The 22,807-nt window shown below is 39.7% G+C and overlaps 1 protein-coding gene and 1 long non-coding RNA gene across 2 annotated transcripts; one reads left to right on the top strand and one right to left on the bottom strand.

The window, feature by feature from the left end:
- The first annotated feature begins 7,492 nt into the window (after nucleotides 1-7,492).
- Nucleotides 7,493-8,650, top strand: LOC141708604 (uncharacterized). Its single transcript, XR_012569548.1, has 2 exons — nucleotides 7,493-8,171; nucleotides 8,282-8,650. It is a non-coding gene; the product is annotated as an uncharacterized LOC141708604 (long non-coding RNA).
- A 407-nt stretch (nucleotides 8,651-9,057) lies between these two features.
- Nucleotides 9,058-11,281, bottom strand: LOC141708603 (large ribosomal subunit protein eL19x-like). Its single transcript, XM_074512311.1, has 5 exons — nucleotides 11,124-11,281; nucleotides 10,559-10,681; nucleotides 9,649-9,962; nucleotides 9,424-9,488; nucleotides 9,058-9,339 (listed from the first exon to the last, which is right to left on the bottom strand). Exons 1-5 carry the CDS (start codon nucleotides 11,233-11,235, stop codon nucleotides 9,315-9,317), a joined length of 639 nt encoding a protein of 212 aa, XP_074368412.1. The 5' UTR covers nucleotides 11,236-11,281; the 3' UTR covers nucleotides 9,058-9,314.
- Nucleotides 11,282-22,807: the final 11,526 nt, after the last annotated feature.

Raw genomic sequence — 22,807 nt, forward strand, 5'->3', positions numbered from 1 at the left:
GTTGCAGTTAATCCAACAGGTTCAGCAGCAGCAATTACTGCTGCAGCAGCAATTACTACTGTAGCAGCAACAGCAAGGAGGGAACCAAAGTGCTAGTTTCAAATCTTTTCAGAATGTTAACCCTCCTGAATTTAAAGGTGAACCTAATCCAGTAGCTGCTGGAGCATAGGTAAAAGAGATGGAGAAAACTTTCAATCTTGTTCAAGTAAGTAAGAATCTTAAGACTGATTATGCGAGCTACTTTTTAAAGAATGAAGCAAATTACTAGTGGGAGTCAACCAGAGCGATTAGATGGAGAAGGCCATGTTTCATGGGCTAGGTTTACTGAATTGTTTTTAGAGAAATATCTCCCAGATTGTGTACAGAATCAAATGGAGATTGAGTTCCTAGAACTGAAGCAAGGTGATAGAAGTGTGGCTGAGTACGAGGCTAAGTTCATAAAGTTGGCTAGGTTTGCACCAGACTATGTGCACTCTGAAGCTCAGAGGGCAAGAAGATTTCAACAAGGATTGAAGCCTAAGATTCGCAACGGAGTTGTGGCATTGCAACTCAAGACGTATCCTTCCGTAGTTCAGGTCGCCTTAGTAATTGAATTTGATCAGAAGTTAGCCGCTAGAGAAAGAGAAGATAAGAAGCGAAAGATAGATGATATGGGAGAAGTAACAGGTCAAGAAGGATCCAGTCAGAAGTCTCAGAAAAAGGGTGGAAGGAGTAAGAGTAAAGAATTTAGAAAGAAAAGTATTTCTTTAAACATGATTAGTAACACCTTAGCCAGCTCTAATCAAGCCAAGTCGGTTAAGTCGCCTATATCGAAATATAAACAATACGGTAAGAGGCATGGTGGAAGGTGTAAGGAAAATACTGAATGTTTTAGGTTTAGTCAGAAGGGACATTATGCGTCAGAATGTAAGGTGGAAATTCCAGGAGTCGTCTGTTACAATTGTGGCAAGGTGGGGCATGTTGCCAAGAATTGTAGAAGTACTTTCCGAGATAGCATGGGAGATAGTGCATCAAAAGGTTTGACGTCCAGTATAGCCAAGGCTAAGACTTATAATTTGAGTAAGGGATTAGCTGCTCAAAACTCTCATAAAGAACCAGAGCAATGATTGATTACGAGAAGAAGCGAATAGTAATATCTACGAAAACTAACAATAGGATGAGTATCCAAGGGCATAAACAGGTATATAAGACGTGACTAGCGCAGGTAAGGGATAATAAGAAGGAAGCGCCTAAGTTGGAAAGAATCCAGATAGCAAGTGAGGTCCCAAAGGTTTTATCGAATGACTTACCAGAATAATCTTGGAGTATAAGATAGTCGAACTGGTGTCAAAAGCCGTATCGGATGACCCAATAGGAATCAAGTAATCGATTAAGTGGAAACTTCAGAATTGTGAGATAAAAGACTAATGAGACAAGGTGTAACCCATGTTACGAACAAATGCGGTTTATAGAAAAGGAGAATGGATGTGCGATGCTAAGTACTGATTATCAGAAGTTGGAGAAGTTGATAAAAAGAAATAAGTGATCCCTGTATAAGATTGATTATTTATATGATTCAATTAAAAGGATGTAGTGGGTTGTGAAGGTTGACCTAAGATCAGGTCACCGTTAGCTAATGGTAAGCTTGAGGTCATACTAAAGATTGTGTTTAGAGCAAGGTATGGACATTACGAGTTCGGATGGTAATATTTGGATTAACAAATGCATTAGTCGTATTTGAAGATTCATTGTACAAAGTGTATAAGGAGTACTTGTATAGGTGTAATTGTATTTATTGATAGCATCCTCAGCTATTTATACTCTAAAAAATCCATATAGAACGCCCAAGGATTCCTCTATGAAGATTGGAAAAGAAGCAGATGTATGTTAAGATTTCAAGGTAAGAATTATGATTGAGATTACCAAAAGATTATGGTATCCTATTAATGATCACTCAAGCAAGACCAGTATATGTGATTAAGATCCCTGAGGAGTTAACAAAAGAATCGGAAAGAGTGAGGATTGAAGTTTGAACAATCGAAGGTGAAAAAGGAAGCCTCTGTATGAAATTCATCCTCAGTCTAAATTGATTGAAGAGTTAAAGGAATCGGCGAATCCTGGACCAGTTCACTAGATTATGAATATGGAATATTGATTGGGAAAGGTTAAAAGTAACTCATGGTATACCAAGGGCGAATGCGGATTCATGTCGGAAGGATATAGAGATAAAAGTTGGAACATTGATATCGCTGGAAGTTTTGTCTTAAAAAGGAATAGTAAAATTTGAGCATAAAAGTAAGCTAAGCCCTAGAAATTCGGGATCGTGTGAGATATTAAGAAAAGTAAATAAGTTGTCTATGAGCTAGCATTGTTGCCATAGCGGCAGCACACTCCTAGAGTGATTTGGGTCTTTGTGTCAAGGTAAGGTAGTCTTTATTTAATTAAAGCAAGGTGTATGACCCAATCTAGATACTAGATCATAGGAAGCGAGACCTCAGGAATAAGTTTATTCCTATAGTGAGTATGTTTTGGAAGAATGCCTGAGCAGAAGGATCTACTCAAGAGTTAGAGTCAGATATGTTCCTCACTCATTTAGTTAGATCAGATTCTGAGGACAGAATCTTTTTAAGGGGGGAAGGATATAACGACTCATGTATTTTTATATTATTTAAAGTGAAATTATGGAATTATTAAATGAATAAAATATGGGTATAGCTTCTGTCAACTATGTTTTGTTTTATTTTTATCTGTGTGTGTGATTTTGGTGTACAGGGTTGTTCGCATAATTAATTATGGGGTATACTGAATTGCTTTCACTTTTAAAAGTGGAGTTAATGTAAATTTATTTGTATAAATACTTGGATTGTCCTTAAAATTGTTTTCAAGGTTTTATAATTATAATAATTATTTTTGAGATTTTATAAAATTTAGAAATTAATATTTCATCAATTATTTATCCCTGTATGATTTTCTGATTGTATTTATTTATAAAATCTGTATTTAATTCCCGATTTCTTCATAATAAAACTCATATTCATTTAAGTTTGGAATATTCCGAGAATTTTAAAATTATTTTGAAATTTTTTGGGATTAATTGCACCCGCGCGATATTTCGTTTAATTGTTAAAAGCGGGTATACATTGTATTTCAAAAATTATTTTAAAATTACAAAAATTTATGTTTTTATAAACTTCGGGATATTTGTAACATTTTAAAACTATTTTCATGATTTTCTGAATTTGTTTTAAGTGCAGCTCGGTTCGTTAAATTGAAAATGTAAGTTTGACGTGCAATCCAAATTTTTTTAAAAATTTACGAGATTTACATTTTATTAACTTCTGAATATTTTGGAAATTTTAAAATTATTTTAAAATTATTTTGACTTGTTTTTACCCATAAGCTATTCTTTAAAATACAGATTCGGGTTAAAAATTCAGAGTTTCAGTTGGGTTGGGACACGTGTTTTTTTGTGGACACGTGGTTCAAAGGGGGAGTGCCAGCAAATTAATCTTTAGAAAACAAAACAAACAGATAACATCAATCTTTCTCATCTCTTCCTGGCCTCTCGATCACTCTCAATCTCTACGGTCTCTCTTTCGAATCTCTCTATTTTCTTCGACCTCACTGTTTTTCTCGAGCTCTCTGTGTTCTCCTCTCTGCCGTTGCTTCATTTCTGTAATTTCCGGCAATGATTGCCGCCGCCTGGTTTCTTCCGGTTGTTCTCCGGTTAACCGCGGTTTCGCCCCTATCTCTTTGTTCCGCCGCTGTTGGTGTTAATTTCTCTAGTATTTCAGAAATATACATATATGTACCTGTACTTATATGTCTGTTGTGCTGTTCGGGTTATTGCTTGTGCCGCCGGTTGTTTTCCGGCTAGTGCTCGCCTGTGTTTTGGGCGCGTGAAGCGCGTGTCCAGTGCTGTGTTTATTCGAATGCTAATTTTAATTTACTTATTGAATCTTTATTTTCTTGCAGAAAATATATATATTTGATTAAAAAGTGTGAAATTAAAGTATATTCGTGCAAGAATTTATCAGTGAAATTTATGTTGGAAACCCGAAATTAATTGGGTACCCGTAAATTTTGCCGCCGTCGACTGTGAACTTCGGTGAGTCGACGGTGGACTGTGATGATTTGTTCTGAGTCCTAATATTTTAAAATAATAAAAAATAAAATACGAATAATAAATAATAATTGTAATTAAGTTGGAATTTGGATGTTTATGGAATTTTGATTGATATGATTGGGTTGAATCGGAGGTTGGGAATTGTATTCGGATTATGGCTGTGTTTGGTTGTTGTTAAATTGACGTCGAGTTGTTCGACGGGTAGGCCGATAAACAGAGGAGGTGCTACCCGAATTTTTGGAAATTAAATTCGAAAATGCGGGACATATCCTGTAATTATCGGAACGTCGAGCGAGTATAAATCAGTATATACATATGTTTTGTGCAGAATTTGATTGTATATAGTGGTACATTATTTTACCAAAACCAATAACCCTAATTTCGTAAAATAACTAGTATACGTATTTTCTGGAAACGAACACCGAACCGGTTCTCGAGAACGTGGACCCTAAATTGATGCGTGTATTATAATAATATATATACGTACGAGTCGGGATTTGATATCGAAGGGTAGATGTGTTATTGAGGATATGTCAAGCATACCTAGACGTCTAACGTAGAGTATTTCGGCTCTGTAGGTTTTAGTCGAAGGACTCAAGAATTGATATCGAGCTAGGATAACCTAGTGATCAGTCGACAAGCGCAGCGAGGTTCCAAGCGAAGGACCTGAGCGTTGTGGTCGGATCCAGGATAGTCTACTAACTAAGTGATAAAGCCCGAACGTCCGAGTCCATCAAAAATCAGGCAGTGATAGTCGTAAACCTCTGCAAGGCAAGTACCCCTGACCATACTCTTATGGTTCAGTATATATGAGTAACTGTTATTTTATTCTCGTAATGGAACATAAACGTTTTAAGTTACGTATCCCCTATAGTTATAAATCACTGTTTTCAAATTGTTTTGGGGAAAAGTAACTTCTGAAATACCTATCTCTAAAGTGTGATTAAAAATGGAAAAGAGGTTTTGAATAGTGTGCCGTGACAGAATTGATTTTAACAAGAGATAGGTAAAAGTAATTTTGAAACTGGATAAAATGAATCAGATATTGGATGGTCAGTGGCGTAAGAGGCCCGTTATTAGGTAACGGCCCATCAAGTGGTTGCGTAAGAGGCTAAGTCGGATGCGCGCACTGGTAGGCCGCTTAGTCCAGCATGACAGAGACCTAGCTAGTCTCTGAGTTCCGGAACAAATTATGGTGGGATAGACTGATCAGCTGTCCCTAGAATTCATCCACTTTTATATCTGATTTTGGTTTAATGGTTCCCGTAACGGAACAAATAGTTTTGTGGTCCCCGTAACGGGACAGATGATTTTGTGGTTCCAGTAACGCAACAAGTGATTGAGGTTCCAGAAACGGAACAAATGGTTTTGGGTCCCCGTAACGGGACAAATGGTTTTATGGTTCCAGTAATGGAACAGAAAGTTTGGAAATGAAAATAGCATGCTAAAATTTAACTTTGTTATTTATGCACAGCACACGTCTGTTGATTTTGTTTTACAGAGCATGCTAGTTTTGATATCCAGTTTATACATATTTTACATGTTTCTAACAAGTTATGAATTATGTTCCTATAATTGTTTTGCTTTAAATCATTTTGACTTGTTATTCATATAGTGGTACTGCTGAGCAATTGATTGCTCACCCTTGCAGAATGTTTTATATATGTATTGCAGATGCCTAGGAGATTCTTCTGCGGTAGTCAGGGCAGAGTTCTAGTTTCTTTCACGTCAGGCTCCTCTGAGGTAGTTGTGTTGGACCAAAGATGGTTCGTTGAGTTGCTGTATTAAGATAGTATTTTTCAGATTATTGCTATAGGCTGGTTTTGTATTAAATGTAACATAAGTCATACTTAAACCTGTAAAAGGTCTTGGTAAAAGGGGGTCGTAGTTATATTATTAATGATTTGAATTATGTTGTGATTAGTGACACCAACTCCTGACCCCGGGGTTGAGGCCGTCACATCTTCCCTGAATCGGGTTAAAAAGGCACGGAGGCTTTCGCCCGAGCGCTGGTGCATTGTCATTAAAGATGTGGTGGCCTTGATGCCTTTATAGTTACTGGAGAATCGAGCTTGGAATTTGCTCTTTAAGGTTGTTCATGAGTCGATTGATCGAGGGGGCAGATTGATGTACCATCGGAGTGTTGTGCCTTGAAGGCATGTGGAGAAAAACTGACAACGGGTAATTTCAGAGTGGACGAAGAAAGCCATGCGACCGTCGAATGTGTTGAGAAATGCTAACGGGTCTGACGATCCGTCAAAGTCATCGAGGGCTGGAGTTTTTAGAAACCTGTCGATGCGCGCTTTTTCGAGGACTAACGATAGGGGGCTTTCGGAGACAGTCTCGAATCCTGATTGATTTCTCATTATGTTACGCATTTGGGCGATCTCTTCTTGCATTTTGGCAAATTCTTCGTGAGAGATGGACTCTGTTGATTCGGTTCGATGCGAGACCTCGGAGGATGACACTGTTCGCTGTCGACGCTCGCGCGGTTGTGAATATGTCGACTCTGTCGATGGTTCATATTAATATTCGGCGTCGTCATCTTCATCGTAGAGCTCATCATCTTGTTCCTTGTTTTGTATTGTTGTTTGTCGGAGCTCTCGACGGAGACGGTGAATTTCACGTTTACGCTCGAGTTTGGCCTGCAGCCTCCGAGTCTCATGTTCTAGTAGCTCAAGTTCTTCTTCTGAATCAAGTGGCTCTTCTAAATTTTCTTGGTTTTGAGCCTTTAGCCTTTCTTTCTTTTCTAGATGGAGTCGTATGTCGCTTGAGAGAACTTCTTCCCTTTGGATGTCTGTACTCTGAAACGCTGATCTGACACGGACTTTCTCTTCTTGTCTCTTTGATGTGTATCTTTCGATTTTACCGGCTGGTCATCAGAAGGACCTTCAGGTGGAGGAAATAAACATTTCGGCTTTAATGTCGATTGCTTGGGCAGTTCATGACCACCGTGGGTCGAGGGGTCGGCGGCAATTTCTGTCTTCAACTCCTTCACCTGAGTTGGTCCGGCCGTTCCCGGATTAAACTCTTCCACAATCATATTCCGGTTGGATCTGTAAAGCAAAACTCCTTCTAGCGCCAAATGATAAGTCTACAATAGTATTATATTATTAAGACTATAATTTAGAAGGTAATTTCTTTACATTAATTTGTCAATCCCTTTCAGTGGGGTTATGCTTTTCTATTTACAGGGGTCCACAATGGGCTATCTATTAAAAAGTGGGCTTCTTGAAACAAATACAAGTTATTGTGATCTAATTTCTTCTTGGGCTTCTTCTTTCTGGTCCAAGGTCCAACACAAACCATTTAAGAAAAGCTTAGAAAGGGAATGCAATATTGTAGGGCTGGTCCTAAATTGCCAACTAATAACCAGACTCGCAACGTAAGAACAACGATAATACTTGAACATTTAAATTGAATGCAAAAAGAGTAAATTTGCAGCAAAGTTGCAACCCCGGCAACTCTACCTGTCCTTTGATAGGTGATAAAGATTCCGTGTAAGATAATAAATCTATCTGCGCGCCAGCGTTATTGTTATATGCTAGGGAATATGAAGATCCTGTTCCAATTAAAGGAACTAGCTATGAGAGTAGTGAGAGATTCGTGGGTAGTAAATCAGCAGAATTCGTCATCCAATCGTGTTTCTAGTCTGAGAGAAGTGGAAAAAAATGATGGTGAGTTGATTTGTTTCATGACTACCTTATTCAGGAACTTACTGATTAGCGCAAGTACTTTCTGTCAATATTTGTGTATTCAGGCGATAATTCTCTACTACATATGTAAGGAGCCTAAGGAATTGACATGAAACAGGGCAGCAGTATAAACGAATTCTCAGAGGCACAAACCGGCAGTATGAGCCTTCTGACTAATGCGCACTCAAGCAAAGCTCGAACTGCCCCCGCAATAGTACTTGTATCAAGACCAATGAAGATGGAGAATACAAGAAAAGACCTTCCAATAGTCATGATGGAGCAGGAGATGATGGAAGCTATTAATGAGGATGTAAGTGTAATTACATGCCGAGAGACAGGTTGTGGCAAGCAAGACTACACAAGTTCTGCAGGTGCGCTAACTATGATTGTTATATTATCTTGACAATATTCAAAGAATAATTCAGTACTCCAAAAATAGTCTAAAGTATTAAAATTCAATCATGTTCCTTTTTGAGGCTAGTTTTGGCTCAAGTGTATGACTGGTGTTACTCAACAATGCCATGTTGCAATTGAGAAAATGGTGGTTTATGAGCTTGGTCTTTATAAGGAGGCGGGCTTTCAAGTGCGGCATGAGATGACAAGAATCGGGGATACTGGCCGGCTCCATCAAATTAACGCCAGCCGTGATATTGCTTTGAGAACTTCAGGTTTGCATATCTCCGGTCTTTCTAATTTGAAGCCATTTAAACATATTATTTGCGTAGGAGTTTCTGCATTGGATACAAATTTTGTAATAAATTTGTAAAATTTGCTGTTGCTGATGATCTCTCGAGAAAATTGATATAGATGCTAAATGTCTAAATCTATTTAGCAACAATTCAGTTGCCAACTTCCTACGGTGCCAAGTAGAAGTAGTCAAGAATGTCTTGTTCTAAAATCAATTTACATTCACTGAACAATGTCAAGCTTTCACAAAGTCCTTGCAAACTTCTACACTTACAAAAAGGGAACCTATGTGCTTCCAGCTTCGAATATGAAGAGCAAAGAAGTTTGTGACGTGTCCATTTCATCTTCAAGTGCTTACAGCCTTACATAATTACACCAATATGACTTCTTTTTTGACAAGGTACTGAAATATGACTTTGAAGTTTGAATATGAGCTTTATTACTAACAATTTTCCAAACATTACCCAAGAAAAAAAATAATATTGTTTGTTAACAGAAAGGAGTATCAAAATTATCACAGACCAAACCAAGTTTAACCAACTACTTTGACTCAGATTTTACCATCACAACTGAGTGCAAAAACAACTGTATTTCTCTAAAGAAATTCAACACAGGCCATGGATATATTCACATTTCCAAGATCGAAAAGATAACATGCAAATTAGAAATAGTACAATTTTAACCATTAAATCTCTGATTTCAAATAACAAGGTCATTATCCTTACATCTAAATATAAGCAAAGAGAAAGGGCTACGGGTTCAAAAAAATTATTACTCCAGGAAAAGCATCCGGTGATAAGCTTCCTTGTCAATTTCATAAATGGTGCTTACTTTCTTGATTTCTTAGACACCCTAAAACAAAACCAAAAAACAAATGGGTTAGTTAGATAACATGCTCACTAACACTCTGCACGCTCTATATGCTTGAATACTTACTGAGCCTGAGAGGTTGGAGCTGCTGCAGCTGGGGCCTGTGCTTCTGGTGCATTCTCCCCAGGTCCCTGTACAAAAACATAAAACAATATAAATATTAGATCGGTATATGTGTATGTTTCATCCAAAATAGATTACGTTCCACAAATCTTTGATCTGAACTATTGAAGTGTCTTGCAAGGTGTTTGATTAGCAAGCTTCCAGCCTACAGAATTATCGAAGATATACCTTAGCCAATCGTTCATCCCTTCGAGCAATCTTTCTTTCCCTGCTTGCCTTGTTCTTTGCTCTCTTGGCCTCAAACTGGTCAGAAAGAGTCTTCTCCCTGGCTTTCTCAGCCTTTGTTTTGTGGATGCTCTCCATCAGCACACGCTTATTTTTGTAGACATTACCTTTAACCTTCATATACATGTCATGGTACATATGCTTATCAATCTTCTTGGCTTCCCTATACTTGCGTAGCAAACGCCTTAGCACCCTCATCCTCCTCATCCACAAGACTTTAGTTGGTAACCTAGCCTCTCTTGTACCTCTGCGTTTACCTATACAACATTAAAAAAAGACTAGTTCAGCAAGTTGAAGCGTGTAACAGATTGCTCATTGATTACAAAATTATTTCATCAACAATCTTTTTCTCAATTGTAGTGATACTACCTATATATCTACTGCTCAAAAAGAGAATGCATATCTATAATTGATTTCCAATAATGTTTTCAAATTTATATTTACTAAATGCTTCCACAACCAAAAAACCATTTCTAAGTCCAAAACCAAGAATTTACTGATTTCCCCGAACTTATTGCATCTCCCCTAAACTGCTATGAACATTTCAAATAATTCATATTTTAATTTTGTAATCATCTTTACAGCCAATATTAAGTCATCTATTGCTTAGCAAGTTCATAATACGACACTACAAAACATGACTAGAACAATATCCTGAACCTTAACAATGTCTTCGGTACATATTTACAATTCTAATTTGCTAGTGAATAAATGTAGTTTCTTTACCTACCGTACTAATTTAAGGCAAATCCAGACCTAAAACCACGAAAGTATAATAATGACCAATGTTATGTGTGCATATATTTTTTAGAGTAGTATCAAACTTGGCAACAATAAGAAACAGATAGTGTACCATATCCAGCATGACGGCCCTTTCTTTTGGCCTCCTTCATTCTACGTGCACGAGACCGGGAGTGGATCTTGGTTGGCTTCCTGATGATAAAGCCATCCTTAACCAGCTTCCTAATGTTCTGGCCTGTAATCAAGAAATAATAGGAATCCTGACCAATTTATTCCCCTATACAATAATTTTCTACATAAAAATTCACCCAACTGCATAGTGGACTACTACTGATTGGGTGTTTAACTAAGGCACATACGATAATTTCAAGGGTAAAACTACACATGTTTGCATATAAAAAAACACAAATAAATACTAGAAAGTAAAAAATCAAACACAATATACAGTTAAACATTTGGTACATAGATATCTTCCGTACCACAAATTTATTCATTAATCAAAAATAATCATTCACCTGTTTATCCAGATTAAAAATACACTGTATGTCGGGACCGGAAAAAATATTCATTCTAAGAGATGAGATTTTTCATTTATCGAAAATTCATTTATCAATGTTCAATTACATATGACACCGAAATAAAGAAAAAGAGAATAGAAATGAAGTATGTCTGCTTACGAGAATTGGCCATGGAGATTTCATTGCTCTCGTTGGGATCAAGCCAAACCTTTCCTTTGCCGCACTTGAGAACACTCGACGCCAGACGTTTCTGCAGCTTCAATGACACCATTTTTGGTTGCTGTGAATTGGTGAAGATTATAGATTATAGATACACATTCATTTTATATGGATCCATACATGTCTTAGGGTTTTTTTTGTTTGGGCCTCGAAGCCCAACTTCTTTGCTTGCCCATTACATCAAGTCCTATATCTAATTATCTTGAAGAAAAAAGTTAAAAATGAATTAAGAATTATAAAATTGACTACAGTACCTTTTTTTTTTTTTGAAGATTGACTTTTTTTTCTTTTTACACACAGCTTCTTACTTTTATTTTTGTTTCACACAATTAAATTAATAAACCCGACGACATCCATGACGAAAGCAAAACCGTCGACTCCAAGTTTGCGTGGAGTGCAAGTCCGGGCCAAGACTGTGAGGTTTACTTGTGTGGGTTAACTAAGATGGGGTCCAGTTACAAGCCCAGTAAATATGGGATATCTTGGACCAGTACTTCTGTTTTTGGTGCAGAGGGCTAGTCCTTTTATTAGCTAGCCTTTTACCCTCTCCCCCATTTCCTTTTCTTTTCCCGTATTTATTCAAAATTTCAAGGGAAAATCAATTTTTTCGTCACCTAACTTATTGTGTATTTAGAAACTTACCACTCAACTATAACATTTTTTTGTTTTACTCAATAATTTTAGGTTCATATTTTTTTTAGTCACTAACGTTGGGTTCAGATTTGATTATTAGTATTTTATCAATTTTCTATAACATTATTAAAATATAATGATAACTAGTATAAAAAATGTCATATGTGTTTTATAAGAAAACTTATATGTGTCTGAGTTTGCTAGATACATATGGAGAAATCGTATAATGTCTGAATTATATACGTATGTTATAGGATGGAAGCATATTATTGTTTTAAACATCTGGTCAGAACAGATGTATATACATTGTAAACAGACGCATAAAATCAGTTCATATACGTCTGTTACTTTTTAGGTGGGGTACTAAACTCAAAACCAAAATTATTACGAAGAGACATCGCAATCCGCACTAAAATTATTGGGAAATAAAAATATATAAAAATTCAATATAATCAAATTAGCAAACTGATCATAAAGTACTTATAAAAAATTAAAAAATTACATATCAATATTTTACCAAACTACACTTTCAAAAACCCAATGAAATCACCAATCACAACTCCTTCATGCAACTCTTACCGACCCAAAATCAAAATTATAAACCCATTCATTCTAATAGAATTGTGAAACAAGTATATATATAAACACAAAAATATAATAATGTTGTAATAATGTGAATTTGATATTAAATCAAACAACTCTCACAAGATATTTATCTTACAAACATAGTTTTATAACTTATTTTTAAAGATAATTTTGTATATAAAAATTTAAACATGAAATTATTATTTAGAATAAAAAAAATTAAAAATATGCATGAAACTACATCTTTTAGGAGCCTTAAAATATTTGTCAAACTCTCATCACCAAGATAAACGTCTTGGGGGACATATGGAGTACTATATACAAAGATATAGATATGTTAGGTATGAATACAACACAGAGGGGGGTGAATGTGTTTTGGCTTAAATGTTTGATTTTCGATCGACTTAGGCTTCAGCAGTTGGTAGTTGTTAATGATTTAGTAGAATGGATGTTAAACATAAATAGTTGTGCAAATATATAAAACAAAGATCTTCAAAACTCACTTAATTTTATATTAAAAATCAAGCAGTGTTTTGCTACAAAATCTCTAAGTTCTTATTTTAGAACTTAGCTTCTTTCTTGAGAGAGAACACACAATTTTCTATTCCCGTTCTTCTAATTAACTAGAGGACCAGTGTTAACTTTATAACTCAATTAACTGTTGTTTACACGGTGGATAATAAACATGCTATTAGTTTTTCTAAATTGTTACTTGTCATTTCTATTTATAGAAAAGCAAATCTTCCATTTCTGGCTTAGCATATCTTTAGCTTCCCGTGATTACTTTAATCTCCTCTGTCAGTTAATCTTTGCCATTAATCTTGCACATCTCTCAAGCTGCTTTTTGTAGACTTTTCAATACAGCTGTGTGAATTGTTTGTTGATTAGCAACCTTGGATATTAAACTGTTCTGCAATTCTGTACTTAGAGAAATTTCTTCACTTCGAGATCTCCAATTAAGCTATAGAGAACTCGACATCTCGATAGGCATGTTGGCTTGTCGATATCTCTGAAACTTTATTGTTAACTTGACTTATCGACAACTCTGAGTTCTCTAGTGAATTTTGGTTTATCGATAACTCAGAGTTCTCTAATGGACTTTGGCTTATCGATAACTCAGAGTTCTCTAATGAATGTATACTTGTCGATATCTCTGAGTTCTCGACAGACAATTCATGAGTTCTCTACACCCGGTGGATGTTGCTTATCCGTCGGGTAGACATTGCTCATCCGTCGAGTAGATATTGCTCATCCGTCGAGTGGATATTGCTCATCCGTCGAGTAAATATTGCTCATCCGTCGGGTAGATGTTATTCATCCGTCGGTACTCTCTGGAGTTTAAATGACTTCTCGATAAGTCATTCTGGAGTTCTCGAATGATTTCTCTATAACACTAATTTTGTGACTTGTAGAGATCTTGACTTAGAATGTTTTACACCAAACAGATTTATTCAACTTCAAGCTTCTTCATAATTCTTCTGAGGTATGATCTTCTTGATCTTCTTCTAGATAGAATTCTTAGGCTTGACATTGTTTAGAGAAAAATGCTCCAGTCTGCTCCATTTACATTTTACAGACATTAAGTGTTACAAGTATGAATTACAGGTTAAGGTTACAATACAACTAATCTTAGGGTTGTCAGTATGACTTAATCTTGTTATGATACAGGCATGTCTTGCACAACAAGATATGTATCAAATCATTAAAATATTACAAACTACCACTATATTTTAATAATGCTACCTGATAGGGTACAAGAGACCCGGATAGGCGTCAACCTGGACTAAAGGGAGGCATGCTCAACCGACCTGCTAAGACCCCCCTCTCCCAGGCCAATCAAGCATAGGAGCCCAGGCCCGGGTCTATCCTACCTCTCGGATCCGGATCCGCCTGCATACCCGGATCCGGATCGGGGCCAAAACCACAGTTAGGGAGGTCCCAGCAAGCACATGCACATCCCACAACCCGCCAAGCAAAGGTACGTGGGCACGTGACTATGACAGCTATCAACAACCAGCACACCAGACAAGCACGGCGCGTGTCAGGGGCCGTTAGGACACTCTGGAGGTGGTCCTCCCCTGGACACATGTAAGCAATCCACCCAAGTCAAGCGTCCTCTGGTCCCAAGATCCAACGGCCCAGATTTAGAGGTAACTGCCCCTAAACCCTACCTTGGGGCTATATATACCCCCAGGGCTGAAGGGTTTAGGGGTTGGAAAATATTTTTACTCTTACACTCACACACTCTCATACACTCAAAAACATACAGCAGCCATCACATATAAACACACATACACAGCAGCCTCTAAATTACATAAATATATATCCCTTCATCTTCTCCAAAGCCTGTTCTCATTCTCACACCGGAGGCGCCGTGGGAGCCAAACCCCCATTCCGGTGTTGTTTTGCAGGCGCCCAACCAGCAGCTACACCCCATCCACGCATAGAAGGTCCAGGAACGCCGTCGGACGGAGCCGCCCGCTCACCGGAGTTATCATTTGGCGCTAGAAGGAGGGGCGCTCGATCCTTGGGTCTCGGTGCCCCTGGATTCATCTTCATCAGCAAACTCTTGAGAGAGTCCACTTTCAAACCTGTAAGAACATAAACAACCAAACCCTTTCTTGAATATGAATGTTCATTTTAGCCGCGTTTGTGTGAGCTTGTTGCTTTAGGCCACGTCTGTGTGAGCCCGCTCTTATTTGTTAAGTTTTAGTTGTTTAGGGTTTGATAATCTTGATAATCTTGAAGCCTGGGGTTTAATAGTCTTGGTGATTTTAAAATCCAGAACTGTTTTAGCTTGCATATTTTCTTGTGTGTTCAAGAGCCTGCTGTTCTTGTTTGGTATTGTTGTTAGAAAAACCCAGGAAATTTGCTTGCTGTTATTCTGGAAATTTTTTGTAATCTTCAAAAAAGCAACCTCAGATCCACATTTGTAGCCTCAAATCTTGGTCAGTTGTTTGTACATTTGTGGTGATGGCAAGAGCAGGAAAAAGTAAAGCTGGTAGGCCCTCCGCCAGTACCCATATTCAGGATCAAGACCCCTCTCAAGTTCAAGAACCTGGGGGAGACAGGGAGACCTTCCAGGAGCAACCACTAACACAGCATACCCCAATCAGGGATGCTAGAAATGTCATAGAGCTAAATCAGTACAAGTACACCAATGTTCCAGTTGCAGAGGAGCATATGGCTAACTTAACAAGCCATGAACTTGCTGAAGCAATCAGGCTCTACAGAGATGAACAAGCCCGGGCTCAGATGGAATTTGAACAAGATGATGAGCAAGAAGAGTCCGGGGACTCTCAGCAATCCAGGAGATCTGTCTTCGACCGAATTGGGGCTAAGGCAAAAAAGAATCAAAAAGAGCCTAGTAAGAAGGAGACAGAAGCAACCAGAAAGAAAAAGTTAGAAGAAATCAGAGAAAAGATAAGAAAAGAAGAGGAGGAAAAGCTGGAGCAAAAAATTCAGAAAAGAATGCAGATGGAGGAGGAGAGGCTCCTAGCTAAAACAAAAGGAAAAAGAACTCGGAGGGACCCTACCCCCGAACTCATTTCCGATGACGAAGAGGAGGGTCAGAAAGACCTCAAGGAAATGATCTACGAGCTCCAGAGAAAAATGGAGAAAGAATCCGGGGTGGAAGTTGGGGAGACCCTCACGCCCTTCAGCCACTCCCTAGAAGCCATCCCCCGACAGAAAAATCTCAAACACTACAACTTCGATTCTTTCGATGGGCTAGGAAATCCGGAAGAGCACCTCAACTACTTCGAACAGATAGCTCAGATATACTATTACAATGACTTGACGAAATCCAGATTCTTCGCCTCGACCCTTAAAGGGGGGGCTCAAAGATGGTTCAGCAGAATCCCATCAAGAAGCATCCACTCCTGGAAAGAATTCAGAGAAGCCTTCCTTAGAAGATTCAGAGCCAATAAAACACATGAAATGCACATGTGCCACCTGGAGACAATCCGCCAGTACGATAACGAAGCACTCTCAGCTTACATGCGGAGGTTCCAGGAAGCCATCAACAAAGTTTCGAATCTCGATGAAAGGGAGGCTCTAAGCATATTTCGAAGAAACCTGGATCCAGAACACAACGAGAGATATATTATGGAATTGATAAACAAGGAACCCCAAAGCCTAGCCGCTGCTTATTCTATGGCAGCCCGGTTCATAAAAGAAATGGATGTTCTTCAGGCAATGAGAATGACTCGGAATGGAGGAAACAGGAACAAATCTTCTGATGACCGACCGAAAGGGGGTTACCATCAGGAGAAAAAGTTCAAACAAAGCAACCAAACCCAGCAAACAAATGTTGTACAAAATATCCCAATATTCCAAAGATTGGGCCCTAAAACAGAGTCCAAAAGTGATCCCGGTCCCCCTAGGCAGCAAAGGGAGCCTAGGCAAGAGCCAGAGTGGACACAACTAAACAGGACCCGGGAAGAGATACTGAAGGAGATCAAGGGAAAGCCATTCTACTATCCTCCAAAGCCAATGCAGACTCCCCCAGAGAGCAGGCCTTACAACAGGCAGTGCGACTATCATGAAACCCATGGGCACAAGACTGAGAATTGTCTCTCTTTAATTTACTTCATTGAAGATCAAGTCAAGAAAGGCAACCTGAATCAATACATCTCAAGGGAGAAAAATCAGAGAGAGGAAAGGCAAAGAAAAGGTAAGAATGTGGTAAATGTGGTCCTGGGAGGCTCACACTCTCCCCCTAGGAGCCCGGGCTCAGGAGATGAGGTATTCTCAATTCAATCCTACCCGGAGATGATGATCTCATTCAGCAGTAAGGATTATGAAGGGGTCAACCCAAATCACAACGAAGCCTTGGTGGTAACACTTGATATCTTTGACAACGAAGTGAGAAGGATGCTGATTGATAATGTATCTTCAGTAAACATACTCTTCAAGCATACTGTGGACCGGATGAAGCTAGGGAGTGTGCGCTCAAATGAATGCCGAGAGGACCCTTTGTATGGGTTCGGGAATAACTTGGTCCCGATCCAAGGAACTTTGTACTTGCCAGTGATATTTGGATCGGCCCCAAACCAAGCTACCCATGTGATTAAGTTCTACGTGATCAATACTCCCTCATCTTACAACAGCATAGTCGGACGCTCAGCCTTGACCAGGATCCAAGCAATCACCTCCATATCACATTTGAAAATCAAGTTCCCAACCCCAACCGGGGTAGGAGAAATCAAGGGAGACTATGAGGTAGCTGAAAGATGTTATAGCCAGGCTCTGGTAATGGCTGAGACCCATCAAGACAACAAGAGAAAGGCTATCATGCTCCGGAAACAGCAAAGTATTAAGAAACATCGCCAACAATCAAGGGATGATGGGAGAAAAGAAGTTCAGGTCATAGAGACCCTCTCAGATCCAAAAGCAACCAAACAAGGCTCAGAAGAGCAAAAAAGCAACCAAGTCACAGAAGGGATTGAATTGGGCCTAGGCATTGACCAAACCAACCTTACTGTGCAAGCAACCAACCCAGAAATGACTGAAGAAAGAAACAATAAAGAGATGAAAGCTCAGGCTCAGATTTATATGAAAAAGAACACAGAGGCTCGGAAAGATGGTATCAGATACGGATCAATCCAAGATAGAGGCCGTTGTTGAAACAGAAACAATTCTGATCAGCACAAGCGATCCTTCAAAAAAGATAAAGATAGGATCCGGGCTCGAGGCTAATTTCAGAAAAGACCTGGCGTCACTACTCTAAGGGTACTCTGATATATTCGCTTGGACCCCGAAAGAAATACCCGGGTTGGATGAATCCATAGCAATGCATAGCTTGGACGTCAACCCAGAGAGGAAGCCAGTCAAGCAAAAGAGATGAAATTTTGCCCCGGAAAGGCAGAAAGCAATCGATGAAGAAATTGAGAAACTACTGAAAGCTGGAATAATATGCGAAGTGAAGTACCCAGAATGGCTGGCAAATGTAGTGATGGTGAAAAAAGCAAACGGAAAGTGGAGAATGTGTATCGATTACACAGACTTGAACAGTGCATGCCCCAAAGACCCCTACCCCTTGCCAAATATTGATCAATTGATCGATGCAACCTCTGGGCATGTGATGCTAAGTTTCATGGACGCCTACTCGGGGTACAACCAGATCAAGATGAATCCCAGAGACATTCTAAAGACAGCCTTCATCACCCACAGGGCGGTCTATGCCTATGTAATGTTGCCGTTCGGATTGACTAATGCGGGAACAACATATCAAAGGGCAATGAACAAAATCTTCAAGGACCAGATTGGAAGGAACCTGGAATCCTATATGGACGACATGATTGCAAAATCCACAAGCATCCCCGGGCACATAGGAGACCTGAGAGAATGCTTCGAAAACTTGAGAAAATACTCTCTCAGACTCCATCCAAAAAAATGTACATTCGGAGTAGGGGCAGGAAAATTCCTCGGATTCATGATAAGCAACCGAGGGATTGAGGCCAACCCAGAAAAGATAAAGGCAATCCAAGAGATGAAGGCCCCCAGAACATAGAAAGATGTGCAGAAGCTAGCAGGATCACTAGCAGCACTCAGAATATTCATCTCCAAGCTAGCTGAGAGATGCCTACCCTTTTTTGACCTGTTAAAAGGAGCAACCAATAAGAAAGAAGTTAATTGGAGCCCGGAATGCTAAAGCGCATTTGAAGAAATCAAAAGGTACCTTTCTCAACCCCCTGTGTTAACAAAAGCTCAACCCGGGGAACCCCTATCCCTTTACCTGTCAGCAGGGGCCCTGGCAGTTGGAGCAGCCTTGATCAGGGAAGAGAATGGCAAACAGCAACCAGTTTATTATGTACCCGAGGCTAGAAAAGTTTGCTTTTCCTTAGTCACAACATCTAGGAAACTCAGACACTACTTCCAGGGAAGGGAGATACGAGTTGTAACAAATCAACCATTAAGGAAGATAATACACAAGCCAGATGTCTCAGGGAGGTTGGTAAATTGGGCAGTTGAGCTAAGTCAGTTCAACCTAAGTTTCATTCCTAGAACAGCAATCAAAGCCCAGGCTCTAGCTGATTTCATCATAGAATGCAATTTCCCAGAAGAAGAGCCCTTGCCCATGTGCATTGACCTTGAGAGAAACACAGATCAAGAAACAGAAGCCTGGGCTCTCAAAGTTGATGGTTCTTCAACCAATAAAAGATCGGGAGTCGGGCTCATCCTAAAGAGCCCAGAAGGGTTCACAATCCAAACAGCGATCTCCTTTGTATTCTCAGCAATAAACAACCAAGCAGAGTACGAGGCCTTGATTGCAGGATTGAAGCTAGCAAGAACACTCAGGATCCAGAATCTAAAAATCTACAGCGACTCCAAGATCGTCGTAAAGCAAACAAATGGCGAGTACATAGCCAATGATCCAGTTCTAGCCAAGTACCAGGCTCTGGTCCAAAGCTACCTCGCCTTGATACCAAGAATACAAGTCATCCAAATCTGCAGAGAGGAAAATTCAGAAGCCGATACACTATCTAAGCTTGTTCAAAATTCATCAGACCTGGATTGCTCCGTCTACTTCGAAGAATTGCAGAAACCAAGCACAGATTCTGAGGAAGTCATGGAAATAGACAATAGTCCAAATTGGATGACCCCATTCATTAACTACTTGGAGAAGGGAGAGCTCCCGGAGGATAAAGGGAAGGCACAAAGGTTAAAGGCAAAAGCTTTAAAATTCTTCATGGAAGAGGGAATACTCTATCGTCGGACCTTCTCCTCCCCAATCCTCAAGTGCATAGGCCCAGGAGAGGCACAGTACTGCCTCATGGAAGTTCACGAAGGAATCTGCGGGGACCACATGTCCGCAAAAGCACTAGCTCACAAAATCATAAGGCAGGGGTACTACTGGCCTACTATCCATTAGGATTCAATAGACTTTGTGAAAAAATGCAAGGAATGCCAACTCTTCAGCAATGTGACACGGATGAGCCCAGTCCTACCTTCTTCAGTCTTGTCACCAATCCCATTTGCTGTATGGGGCATTGATATCATGGGACCCTTTCCCAGGGCCAGAGGAGACCTCAGGTACTTACTAGTCTCAATTGATTATATGACAAAATGGGTAGAGGCAAAGGCAATGAGAACAATAAACCAACAAGACTGCATCAAGTTTATGGACAACATATTGATGAGGTTTGGGATCCCGAGGGTACTGGTCTCAGATAATGGTCCACAGTTTGTTGGTTCAGAATTCGAATCATACCTTCAAGAAAGGGGCATCCGGCACAAGAAGTCATCAGTAGCCTACCCTCAAGGAAACGGCCAAGTTGAAGTAACAAACCGAATACTTCTCAGGGGGATAGAGAAGAGACTCGGGGAAAGCAAAACCAAATGGCCAGAAGAATTGCTTAATGTACTTTGGGCATACAGAACAAGCCCCAGAACAAGCACAGGAGAAACCCCCTTCAAGCTGGCTTATGGAACTGAAGCCATGCTACCAATTGAAGTAGGATCCCCCTCCCATCGAGCAATCAACTTTGATGAGATAGCAAATGAGGAGGGGCTCAGAACGAATATTGAGCTAATTGATGAAGTCCGAGACCAGGCAGTGGCAAGAATGGAAAAATATAAGCAGAAAACAAGAGAGCACTTCAGCAAGAAGTCCCGGGTCAAAAACTTTCAAGTTGGAGACCTGGTACTTCGAGACACGGAAGCTTCAGACCCCACCAACACTGGAAAGCTAATGCCAAAGTGGGAAGGCCCATACAAAGTCAAGGAAGTTCTAAGGCCAGAAACATACAAGCTCATGAACATGGATGAGTCTGAAGTACCGAATACATGGCATGGACTCAGGCTCAGAAAGTTTTACCAGTAGAAAAAGCAACCAAAAGCAACCAGAACTTGTAGCCTGTGGCAAGCAACCAATCTATGATCCTATATCTTGTATGAAAAAATTTGCAAATCAATGAAAAGAGTTTTCCTTTCCTAGAAAGTTATTACTTTTAAATTACCAGTTATGGAAGCAAAAAACAACCCGGGCACGTTCTCATACCCGGGTTAGAAGCAAACAACAAAAGCTACCACTATTTGCTTAGAAAAATTCTAAGTAAATGGAGCAATCACCAATCTGGGTTAGACATACCCGGATTGAAAGCAAATTTAAAAGCAAAAAACAACCCGGATTAGCATTCAAATCCGGGTTACAAGCAACCATTATGTATTTACATAAAGCAAAAAAGCAAACATCAACCCAGGTGGGTCTTATACCCGGATTGAAAGCAAATTCAAAAACAAAAACCAATCCGGATAAGCATCCAAACCCGGGTTGCAAACAACAATTATGTACTTAGATTTCCTAAATACATAAAGCAAAAAAAAACGTCAAACCGGGTGGGATTTAAACCCGGATTGAAAGCAAATTTAAAAGCAAAAAACAACCCGGATTAGCATTCAAATCCGGGTTGCAAACAACAATTATGTACTTAGATTTCCTAAGTACATAAAGCAAAAAAGCAAACATCAAACCGAGTGGGATTCATACCCGGATTGAGAGCAAATTTGAAACTAAAATCAACCCAAGTGGGTATCATACCCGGATTGAAAATAATTTCAACAGCAAATCCGGATACGACTTCATACCCGGAACAATCCGGATATAAAGCCCATCTGGATCGGGGACCATAGCCACAACCCGAATCAGGATCATTTGCGCAATAGAGCCAGGATCCAGATTCCTCATAAGAATAAAAACAACAGATGAAAGAAAAGCAAACATTTTCTACGACGGAAGAAAATTTCAAAGCAGGATCCGGATTGACATCAGTCCGGAACAAATCCAAATATTACATATAGTTCAAATCAAAGTACGAAAATAAGAAATCCTATAAATGAAATTACATGGGATGGGCCCGAGAAGCTTTGCAAAGATGGTCCGGATCTAGAGGAAGCTGGGGCTCGGACCATCATAGGGCTCCGGTTCCCCTTGACCCTGCTCGACTGCAGCCTTTGCAGCAAGGAACTCCTGAATAAAGCTCTCCCAGGAAGCAAAGGGGTCAGTTTTGATATGGCGCTCGGCAACTACCCAGGACCTGCGCACCTCGGGAATCCCGGCCTGAGCAACCTCGAAGTCATAAACATCGTTGGCCTTGAACTCAACAATGATAGCCTCCTTGTTCAAATTCTCTTTAGCAGCAAGCTCGGCCTTGAGCCTCTCCACTTCCTTGGCCAGCCCCTCAGCCCGGGTCTCCGAATCCTTCAGTTTCTCGTTCAACCCGGCCTCCACCACACAAAACCCCTCCCGGGCCTCCTCCAGCTCACCCCTCAGGGAATCAGAAAGCATCTTCTCAGCTTTAGTCCGGTTGTTAGCCTCCTTGAGCTCAGTGAAGGCAACATCGGAGCAGATGGATATCGCACTCCCGAGCTGAGAAACAAAAAAAAAAGAAAAAAAAAGAACA

Source organism: Apium graveolens, chromosome 2, assembly GCF_009905375.1.
Source record: "Apium graveolens cultivar Ventura chromosome 2, ASM990537v1, whole genome shotgun sequence".
NCBI classification, from domain to species: domain Eukaryota; kingdom Viridiplantae; phylum Streptophyta; class Magnoliopsida; order Apiales; family Apiaceae; genus Apium; species Apium graveolens.